The 11,940-nt window shown below is 38.3% G+C and overlaps 1 protein-coding gene and 1 pseudogene across 1 annotated transcript; both read left to right on the forward strand.

The window, feature by feature from the left end:
* The first annotated feature begins 1,532 nt into the window (after positions 1-1,532).
* On the forward strand, positions 1,533-7,816 carry LOC132344357 (uncharacterized). The gene has a single exon (XM_059883864.1). It carries the CDS (start codon positions 1,896-1,898, stop codon positions 2,586-2,588), a length of 693 nt encoding a protein of 230 aa, XP_059739847.1. The 5' UTR covers positions 1,533-1,895; the 3' UTR covers positions 2,589-7,816.
* On the forward strand, positions 4,938-7,816 carry LOC781308 (KATNB1-like protein 1; annotated as a pseudogene).
* Positions 7,817-11,940: the final 4,124 nt, after the last annotated feature.

The raw sequence follows: 11,940 nt of genomic DNA on the forward strand, positions 1-11,940 counted from the left end.
CTTGCCCGTCTAGGGGTCGCACATAAGAACTGGCCATTCAGCGACCTGAGAAGCCATGGTGGTCTTAGATTGCCAGAGGCAGAATCCAAGACACATAAGATGAGCTGAAACGACTCTGGGGTGACTCCTGGAGGAGTTAAGCTCACAAGCAGCACATGGGCCCACTACACAAGTTCACTAGTGAGTTTTCTCCCTGACAAATTCAGCTTAAAATGGGAAACAGAATCTCTCAAAAACAGAAACAAAGGGGTGTCAGAAAGCCAGCCTCTGACTAACACTCCAGCCAGATTCATGTACAATACGTACGGAGCTCATACTTGCAAGTACCTAGTTAATTAGGGAAATTATATTAAAAGAGATCTCAACCTAAAATGGCCAAATTGGGGTTCTTTTGATATTCTAAAATTGATATTTTTCCACACACATTTAGAAAAGGCCAGCCGTGTTTACTGTGACTGGTATCTAGAAGCTTCTAAAAGAGGAAATGGTAGAGTAACTTCTTTGCAGAAAATCAACAAGAAATTCTTGAAACTATATCAAAACTAAAAAGGCTGTTAGCACTGACTTTGCCAGGTCACAGGTCTAGTGGAACTGGGGAGTCACGTTTGGTATTTATGCCATTTGGCTTTTGATTTCTGGGGGTCACTTTCCCATCTTTTTGGGGGCACTCCTGCCACCTGGCTTTTGATTTCTGGGCATCTCTTTGCCTTTTGTTTCATTTGGAGTGTGACTCCTGGCTGGTGAAGTTCTGGTTTGGTTTGTTGGTTTGGTTTGAGTGCACAGATATCTAGTACAAACTGCTTGAGTTCATATGGGAATTGCTCACTCTAAGGTTCCACACTCTACCTGGGAACCCCTTGGGGAAAAAAACATATTTTTGACTGGTCAATCTATATCCATGACCCACATACAAGAAAAATGGCCTAAAAATATTAGATCTTCATTGACATAGGATAGGAAAATGGACTGAAGTTCCCTTATGTCCAGGACTTCCTCCTGTAATCAACAGCCTGGGGCTGATCAAACTAAGACCCCCACTTCCTCAAGGGAAAATCCTTGCTGGGACCAATCCGCCCTTGATATCAGGGCCAAATTGAGCACTATCTGATCTAAATTTTGCCTATAAAACTATGATCACAGAAAAATACAATTTTTAACAATGTGGTCACAATATTCTTTAGACTCCAGAGAAAGCTTGAAGAAGAAAAAAATTATCTCTATAAAAATTTTTGCCCTGAGGAAATAACTCCTTCTATACCTTTAGACCAGAGCTCTCTGGATCACTTATCTAAACTATCTCTAATTCCTGAAACCAAAAGGAAAAAAAGGGGGAATAAAGCCTTTTAAAATCTTATTCCAACCATTTTTTACAATTAGTGTGTTTTGCATTGTGATATCTGATTCATAACTAAGTTTGGAAAACAAAGCTATAGGATCTCTTGTGTCTATTTGGATATGTGTATGTCTCTGATTTCGGTGTTGACCATCTGGTGATGTCCATGTGTAGAGTCTTCTCTTGTGTTGTTGGAAGAGGGTCTTTGCTATGACTAGTGCATTTTCTTGGCAAAACTCTATTAGTCTTTACCCTGCTTCGTTCCGTATTCCAAGGCCAAATTTGCCTGTTACTCTGTCAAAAACGACAGAATGATCTCTGTTTGTTTCCAAGGCAAACCATTCAATATCACAATAATCCAAGTCTATGCCCCAACCAGTAACGCTGAAGAAGCTGAAGTTGAATGCTTCTATGAAGACGTACAAGACCTTTTAGAACTAACACACAAAAAAGATGTCCTTTTTATTAGTGTGTGTCTGAATGCAGAGTTCCAAAGAATGGCAAGAAGAGATAAGAAAGCCTTCCTAGTGACCAATGCAAAGAAATAGAGGAAAACAACAGAATGGGAAAGACTAGAGATATCTTCAAGAAAATTAGAGATACCAAGGGAACATTTCATGCAAAGATGGGCTCGATAAAGGACAGAAATGGTATGGACCTAACAGAAGCAGAAGATATTAAGAAGAGGTGGCAAGAATACACAGAAGAACTGTACAAAAAAGATCTTCATGACCCGGATAACCACGATGGTGTGATCACTCACCTAGAGCCAGACATCCTGGAATGTGAAGTCAAGTGGGCCTTAGAAAGCATCACTACGAACAAAGCTAGTGGAGGTGATGGAATTCCAGTTGAGCTATTTCAAATCCTGAAAGATGATGCTGTGAAAGTGCTGTACTCAATATGCCAGCAAATTTGGAAAACTCAGCAGTGGCCACAAGACTGGAAAAGGTCAGTTTTCATTCCAATCCCAAAGAAAGGCAATGCCAAAGAATGCTCAAACTACTGCACAATTGCACTCATCTCACACACTAGTAAAGTAATGCTCAAAATCCTCCAAGCCAGGCTTCAGCAATATGTGAACCGTGAACTTCCAGATGTTCAAGCTGGTTTTAGAAAAGGCAGAGGAACCAGAGATCAAATTGCCAACATCCGCTGGATCATGGAAAAAGCAAGAGAGTTCCAGAAAAACATCTATTTCTGCTTTATTGACTATGCCAAAGCCTTTGACTGTGTGGATCACAATCAACTGTAGAAAATTCTGAAAGAGATGGGAATACCAGACCACCTGATCTGCCTCTTGAGAAATTTGTATGCAGGTCAGGAAGCAACAGTTAGAACTGGACATGGAACAACAGATTGGTTCCAAATAGGAAAAGGAGTACGTCAAGGCTGTATATTGTCACCCTGTTTATTTAACTTATATGCAGAGTACATCATGAGAAATGCTGGGCTGGAAGAAACACAGGCTGGAATCAAGATTACTGGTAGAAATATCAATAACCTCAGATATGCAGATGACACCACCCTTATGGCAGAAAGTGAAGAGGAACTAAAAAGCCTCTTGATGAAGGTAAATGAGGAGAGTGAAAAAGTTGGCTTAAAACTCAACATTCAGAAAACGAAGATCATGGCATCTGGTCCCATCACTTCATGGGAAATAGATGGGGAAACAGTGGAAACAGTGTCAGACTTTATTTTTCTGGGTTCCAAAATCACTGCAGATGGTGATTGCAGCCATCAAATTAAAAGGCGCTTACTCCTTGGAAGAAAAGTTATGACCAACCTAGACAGCATATTCAAAAGCAGAGACATTACTTTGCCAACAAAGGTCTGTCTAGTCAAGGCTATGGTTTTTCCAGTGGTCAGGTATGGATGTGAGAGTTGGACTGTGAAGAAAGCTGAGCGCCAAAGAATTGATGCTTTTGAACTGTGGTGTTGGAGAAGACTCTTGAGAGCCCCTTGGACTCCAAGGAGATCCGATAACCAGTCCATTCTGAAGGAGATCAGCCCTGGGATTTCTTTGGAAGGAATGATGCTAAAGCTGAAACTCCAGTACTTTGGCCACCTCATGCGAAGAGTTGACTCATTGGAAAAGACTCTGATGCTGGGAGGGATTGGGGGCAGGAGGAGAAGGGGATGGCAGAGGATGAGATGGCTGGATGGTATCACTGACTCGATGGATGTGAGTCTGAGTGAACTCCGGGAGTTGGTGATGGACAAGGGAGGCCTGGCATGCTGCGATTCATGGGGTCGCAAAGAGTCCGACAAGACTCAGCGACTGAACTGAACTGAACAGTGTGTGTCTTTGTTTTTTGGATAATATTGCTGATATCTGTTTGTAAATGAGCTGTAATCTAATTGGCCTTATAAAAAAGTAAGCACTTACAAATCAAATAATTCTAAATACAGGAGAAATTAACCTAAATGAATTTTAGGTTCATGTGAAGTGGAAAATACTCAGTATTAAATATGTGATAATTAATGTTTGTTTATTGATCTAACTAATGTAGACATGTCTAAGAGTAATTAACATTAAGCAGAATATTTTCATTGTACCTAGGTTTAATAGAAGTTAAATATTATTATATCTGTTACAAGTTTGTCAGCAAGGAAATTACTTTGAGTGAAGAAACATCTAAAAAATGTAAATGAGATGTGAGCTTTTAGATAAACTCTGTTAAGAATAATTATGCTTTAGGAATGTCTGTCTAAAATAGTCACTCCTGATTGGGGTAACTTGAATTTCTAAGGGTTGTGCTAAACTAAGTGTTGGAAGTCTAGGTCATTTCCAAATAAAATAAGATTTTGAAACACTTACTACTGAACACTAATTTTCTCTTACAGAGAAACTAAAGAGATTTGGGATTAAAAATGAATGATGTTTGGTGCCATCCTAAAATGTTCTCTCTAAGAAAGCAAAGGTTTTAGAAATTATCACTGGTATTTATGCTCACCAATCTATAAAATGCTAATATAAGTCAGTTCTTGGTTGCTTAAGGGAAGTAGGAAGTGTGTTTTCAGTAAAGAAGGTATGAGGAATGGAATTGCATTTTGTGAAAGGAAAAGGAAGTAAGCTTGACTTACACGTGGCTTTTTAGGATGGTGGAACACAGTAATGGGTACAGAAAGTGATAAAGTTTGTGAAAAGTGAAACATGAGGAGAGTTTTGTATACGGTTAGGACTAAGTTTAAAATAAAGTTAATTAAGTTTACCTTAAAGTAAGCTGGTGTAAAAATTTGAATTTAACTTTTCTGTTAAGATAACACATTTTCTTCAGATTCTGAACTGCCTTTGATAATAGATTTAAGTTTCTTTATCTCTTAAATGGTTGTTCATTGGTAGGACTGATGTTGAAGCTGAAACTCCAATACTTTGGCCACCTGATGTGAAGAGCTGACTCATTTGAAAAGACCCTGATGCTGGGAAAGATTGAGGACAGGAGGGGAACGGGACGACAGAGGATGAGATGGTTGGATGGCATCACTGACTCAATGGACATGGGTTTGGGTGAACTCCAGGAGTTGGTGATGGACAGGGAGGCCTGGCGTGCTGCAGTCCATGGGGTCGCAAAGAGTCGGACATGACTGAGTGACTGAACTGATGGCATCTGAAACCCACAATGTTAAAAAATGCAACTTTTGTAATAATACTGAGGATCATTCCACTGATCTTCCTAGAAAAAGGACCTCTAATTTCACTAATAAGAACATGAAGGAGGTTAAGAAATCTCCAAAATAGTTGGCTGCTTACATAACTAGAACAGTTGGACAAGCTGTGAAAAACCCAGATAAACAATGTAAGGTTTATAGAAGAAAGAAAGTTCATCATCCTATTCAAAATCCTTGTTACAGAAAAAAGCAGCCCCCTAAAAGTGGGGGCTGTGTCATGGCAAATAAAGAAAATGAACTGGCTTGTGCAGGCCACCTCCTTGAAAAACTATGGCATGATGTCGAACATACTTGATTAACTCCAGTGATTCTGGTTCTTCACAGACAGAAAGCTCATCATCAAAATATAGTGGCTTTTTTTCTGATGTTTCTCAGGACCATGAAACAATGGCACAAGTTTTATTCAGCAGGAATTTGAGATTGAATGTAGCTTTAACTTTCTGGAGAAAGAGAAGTACCAGTGAACTTGTAGCGTATTTGATAAGGATAGAGGACCTTGGAGTTGTGGTGGATTGCCTTCCCGTGCTCACCAAGAGTTTACAGGAAGAAAAACAGTACATCTCACTTGGCTGCTGTGTAGATGTGTTGCCTTTAGTAAAGTTACTACTTAAAAGCAGATTTGAAGAATATATAACAATTTGGTTTAAACGGGCTTCAAGCAGTCATAAAAAGGTGGTGGTCAGAACTATCATCCAAAACAGAAATTGTGAATGATGGAAATATTCAGATTTTAAAACAGCAATTAAGTGGGTTGTGGGAACAGGAAAACCATCTTACTTTGGTTCCAGGATATACTGGTAATATAGCCAAGGATGTAGATGCTTAATTATTAGAGTTGCATTGAAAGACTTCATCTATACATTTGGCTATTCAAAACATCCCTGGACTATATGATTTCCCCAAAAATATCCCATCTGAGAACTATGGAAGAAATCAAAACCATTTTTTTCCTTTAAAAAACCACATAATGAAACCACTAATGAAATGCTACCAAGCTACTTCACATTGAAGTGGAAAAAGATCCAAAAGGAGCAGCTTCAGCTTCAAGGAGGTGAAAGTGCACTACAAGATTGTTCACCTTTGCTGCGTTTGGGATTTATATGGTTATGTAGCAACATTGTTTAAGAAGTACTGGGTCTTAATGCAATCCTGCATAAGAATATAATTTATACTATGTGAAAAATAAGACAGGACTTATTACTAGGAATCACAAAGACCAATCATCATTACTTTTTTTTTTTTAATTTTATTTTATTTTTAAACTTTACAATATTGTATTAGTTTTGCCAAATATTGAAATGAATCTGCCACAGGTATACCTGTGTTCCCCATCCTGAACCATCCTCCCTCCTCCCTCCCCATACCCTCCCTCTGGGTCGTCCCAGTGCACCAGCCCCAAGCATCCAGTATCGTGCATCGAACCTGGACTGGCGACTCATTTCATACATGATATTACTTTTTTTTAAAGATTGTGTTTTATAAGAAAACACTTAAATGTGTGCAGCTACTGTTTTATGTTGAAAAGACTTTGAAAGTTTAAACCATTATAGCAAATAATCAGTACTAAAAAATTTTTGTTGACACTGAGATACTCTGTATGCAAAATGCCTTAATTATTAATAAGCCAATGTGTATGATACCAATATGTGTTTAAGAAAAGTAAAAGCAAGCATGATTCTGGCATGATAAAATCATGGAATTAAATCAGAGGTTTCCATTCATGTAGAATGTTGCTGTTAAAACTTATTCCACACCATTCTTAAAACTTGAGAATATTTTCAGTATCTCTGATTTTTTTTTCCCCCCAGAATCACGTCATGTATGTATGTATGCTATTCCCATAGGTAAGAAAAAGGTGAATCTGTATTTGTATGAATGCTTAGCTGGAAATGTCTATGGAACTGACTAATTTATATTCACTTTTTATTGTACATAGATTTCTGATATTTTCAGTTCTGTATCATTTAAGTTTTCTTCATTTGAGGAAATTCACTAAATATTTCTTTAAAAAAAGAGTGTAAAAAGGCCATCAAAATAGTGGTAAAAAATAGTTCCAATACTTATAACTTAGAAAACCTCTTATCTTGAATATGTTTTAAAAGCTACTATAAAGCCCTAAGAAAAAGAGAGACAACCCAATAGAAAAATGAGTAAGATAATTGAATGGGTACTTCACAAAACAGAATTACATAATGGCTATTATGTCATGCCTTTTATAAACATATAAGAGAATTTAAGCCTCATTAATCAGTGGACACAATATGATATCACTAGTCACCCATTAGAATAGGTAAAGTGAAAAAGATGGAAAACACTCAGAGAAGATGAGGATGTGCAGAAGCTGGAATTCTCATATACTGCTGGGGACAGATAGACCACAAGCACTGTGGGAAACAGCCTGGCCTTCCCTATGAGCTGGCAATTCAACTCCTTGAAAATAAATAAACCACAGCTATACGCCGCAACATGGATGACTCTCACAGACAGAATGCAGAGCATGAAACAAACTATGCTGATAATTCCACTTAAATATAACTTTAAGGATTCATGAATAAGCTGAAAAGCTATAATGAAATACAAAGAATAGTTATCATAGGAGTCAGGGTAATGGTTATTTTGGGGGGAAAGAAAGTCATAGGAAAAATGAGGGTGACTTCTAGGGTCCAAGCAATATTCCATTTCTCAGACTGGCTGGTGGTTACATGGATGTTTGATGATAAACTATTTAGCAGCACATTCATGCTGTGTGCGTGCTCTAGTAAGTGTGCTCTATTTGATAACTACAAAAATTAAAAATTAAATTTGAAAAATTATTCTTGTTTTTTCTTGTGTTGTCTCATTTTATATTACTTTATTATTATTTTTTCTCTTCTAAGTATGGTCTTCCTGGCTAGCTAATTGCAAGGGGTTCCTGTAGGTGGGGACAGAACAGATGACATTCTAGTTTAGCTGGTTTTCCCTGCTACTCTTATCACTTGCCATAAAATCTGGTTGCCTCCTAGGAATAAGTCTTGCTCCAGTGATTCTCCATGGAGCCTCAACTGCCTGGTTTATGCGAGCTAACTGAATCCAACAAGCAGCAGGACCTGGGAGAGGGCATGGAGAAGAATCCTGCTACCGCCTGGGTCTCTCATAGTCTGCATTCGGTTTTATAAAGGAAAGTAGCTTTTGCCCTTCAGCATGCATTCCCCAGTCTTGCTAAGTGTATTTTCTGTAAGTGATTTCTGAGAAATGCAGTGAGTGCAGCCACACTCACACCAGAACATACATCTTATACATGAAAAATAGACCTAGGGGTTGATTTTGTCTCAGCTGTTCCTAGCTGAACTTGGGAAGTTCCTTCACTTCCATGTGAAGTCCTTTTTACAAGAACTTTCCCAACCATTGCAAGTGCATTTTTTTATTTAGATAATTCTATCACAGAGAGAAATTTTCAATTTACTTTGAGAAATTTACATTTAAGAAAAATGCAATGTATCTACCATCCAGTAACTGAGAGTATATAACCATCAACTAAGCACATATTTTTCCCTCTTTATATTGTCTTGCAGGTTTCTTATTGAAAAGAGGCTAAACTGAGACCTAGAAGAATTACATTTAGAACATTTGATTGTTTTTCTTTTCAAAGAAAAACATGTTCATTAAATCCTGATGATAGTAAAAGAGCAGGTGTAAAAAAAGAAGAGAGCTAAATGTTAAGACCTTGCTCTGCATGGAGATTCTCTTGTTGCACATTGTTGTCTGTTTAATCTAATCTTTTCTCTAAGTGTTCCCTAAAATAGAAAAACTCATTGTAAATATTGGACTGGTGGGCCACACCATTCCTTTGATTTAAAGACTCTGGGATATAATGAGAAGAAGCTATTAGTGACAGCTATTTCTATACCAGAATATTTGTCAGAAGTAATGTTTTATGGGAAAACAAACATCAACATGCTGCTATGAGTGGTGGTTTCTTTGGCAGTGAAGTGATGATGCTTCCACAAATGGTTCCTTTTAAACTTGTCTATTTGCAGTGATTTTCACCAGTTCTACCATAAGAGGTAATTAAGGTGTGGTTCTTGACCCTGTTATATGAACTTGGTCCATATGTGAGACTAAAGACTTGAGAGTATGGGCTCTCAAGTCAGAGCAACTGGGTTTAAATTCACAGTCAGTCACTAGCTGGCTGTGTAATAGATAGTAACTATGGTGACTTGATCTCTGAACCTCAGTTTCCTCATCTATGAACTGAAGAAAAAGAAAACCTATTTTATGGATCATTGAGAGCAGTGCAACTAATAAGACAGGTATGTATCTCTTTTACCATGGTGTCTTGCACCTAGTATGTGCTCGATCAACGTTGGTTCTTATTATCTTGTCTAATATGGTTATTGTTACAATAAATTGATTCATTGTGATAAATAAGCCCATATAACAAAGTTCAGTTCAGTTGCTCAGTCATGTCCAACTCAGCGACCCCATGGACTGTAGCATGCCAGGCTTCCCTGTCCATCACCAACTCCCAGAGCCTACTCAAACTCATGTCCATCACGTCAGCGATGCCATCCAACCATCTCATTCTCTGTTGTCTCCTTCTCCCACCTTCAATCTTTCCCAGCATCAGGGTCTTTTCCAATGAGTTGGTTCTTCCCAGCAGATGGCCAAAGTATTGGAGTTTCAGCTTCAGCATCAGTCCTTCCAATGAATATTCAGGACTGATTTCCTTTCAGATGGACTGGGTCTGATCTCCTTGCAGTCCAAGGGACTCTCAAGAGTCTTCTCCAACACCACAGTTCAAAAGCATCAATTCTTAAGTGCTCAGCTTTCTTTATAGTCCAACTCTCATGACCATACATGACTACTGGAGAAACCATAACTTTGACTAGACAGACCTTTGTTGGCAAAGTCAACAAAATAAGACCCCCAAATGACAGCACCGTAACCCAACATGGACTGTTGGACTAGAAGAGATCAAGCACTATGAAGGATCTGAGATTTCATCCTACTTGCAAGCTAACTGGGTGGCTTGATGCAGTTTTGTGCATGTTGGCAGATGGCACAAGATTCCTGAATCAGACATGAAGGACTGATTTTTACGTTACTACTAACAGCACGGTGGGCAGCATGAGCATATTTGGATCAGTTCCCTGTGTTCCCCTCCCTGACCCCAAGCCTCCTGAGGGGAATGTGGAGCCTGTCAGGTGGATCCCTGTTTGCAGTGAGTTGGCAAAACAGGAAGAATCCTGTGTTTAGGCACTTCAAATCTTTTAGAAGGGGTTGAGAGGAAACCTGCCCAAACTGCCCCGATGGAGAGGTTATCTTTACTCTTCTTCACTGCTAACAAATCTTCCCTCTTCCCCAGAGGGAGATGCCATCTCTATTGCCCAAGATCGCTGGCTTACAAACATCCTGGAAAAGTGAGTCTAGAACAAAAGCAAACAATGCCTCTACTCCAAAGATGTGCAGACATGTGAGAGAAACATGAAACACGGTCCCCTACAAAGACAAACACAGAGTGGGTTTGAAGAGGAAATAGGTGAAAAGGAGAGGGCAGGGTAATGTATAATAAAGTTTTTTCTTTGATATTATTTTCTCCTTTTTACTGATGTATAATATACACACAGGGTGATGCATGTATCATATTTTTACAATTCAACTTTCAAAATGGATCAAAACCCAGATCAACAAAGGGCTGATCTCCTGCTCCCGGAACACCCCTTGTACTCTCTTCTAATCAATAACCACTCCCCAAGGGTTAACACTATTGAAGGGTAACTACTAACCATAGATTAGTTTTGCCTGTTTTTGAACTTAATTTAAATGGAACCGTAGGATATATATTCTTTGTGACTGCTTCCCTTTGCAACTAGTTTTTTTTTTTAACTTGACATTATTAGTGGTGGTGAGTATTTATAAACAGTATTTATCCATACTATTATATGTATTTTCCATGGTTTATTTTAATGCTGTATAATATTCCCTTATGTGGCAATAGGGCATTTATCCATTCTACTGTTGATGAGCATTTATTTAAGTCCTGGCTTTGGATTATTACAAATATTGCCGCTATGAACACTGCAGTATGAGTCTTCTGGTGAGTATATATTTGCATTTCTGTTGGGTATATACCTATGAGGAAAAATTCTAGGCCTGAAAGTTTTGAATGGGTTAAAATATGATAATGCCAAGCCCTGCTTTTACAATAATAATTTCTCCTGGTTCTTTATTATTTGTCTCCAAAGAGTACCTCTGCAGCAGCTTGAAACAACATGCCACTCTACATCCATGATTAAAATAAAAGAGGTTTTAGAAGCCAGTTTAAATTAGACATTCTCATCGGCCTACATGTGAAGTTTTCATTAAAACACATTCACATTAAGACTCCATCAGTTGAGCTATTCACTTTTGCTGGAAAACAAGCAAGGACGCAAAGATAGACTCGAGGCATTTGCAGCATTCATACCCAAAAGTAGGACAGACAAAACACAAGTGGAAACTAACATGGCAAGAAAATGTCTGTGACAGAAAGTCCCAGTCATGCTAGAAGAGCAGCTTAAGAAGAAATTGGTATGAATATATTCCCTATATTTGGAATACTCAATTGGCTGTGTGAGCAAATAAAATGGTGTGAAAAAAGTGGGTTTACTGGTTAGATTCACTGAGCCAGGAGAAAATAGCAGGTAAAAACATTAACCCACAGAAGCAATTCCCTAAACAGTAAGATTCTATCTGCCAGAATATAGAAAAATAGGGAAGTTTTAAGAGCTGTAGCCAAATCCAGAGACATGAAAGGCAAATGAGAAAGCCATAAAGGGTAGAAATCAGGCCAGGTCTCTAAGGACATCTTTAAAAAAACAACAACCCACGAACCACATATATTTCTTTATAGGACAAATGCAAGAAACTACAATCTGAAGCAAAAAAGTAATGCCACTTGCAAAAGATACTGAAAA

The sequence above is a fragment of the Bos taurus genome, chromosome X, assembly GCF_002263795.3.
Source record: "Bos taurus isolate L1 Dominette 01449 registration number 42190680 breed Hereford chromosome X, ARS-UCD2.0, whole genome shotgun sequence".
NCBI lineage: Eukaryota > Metazoa > Chordata > Mammalia > Artiodactyla > Bovidae > Bos > Bos taurus.

Coding starts and splice junctions, on each gene's coding strand:
- LOC132344357 (XM_059883864.1), top strand. CDS start 1,896: ATGGGAAAGACTAGAGATATCTTCAAGAAAATTAGAGATACCAAGGGA.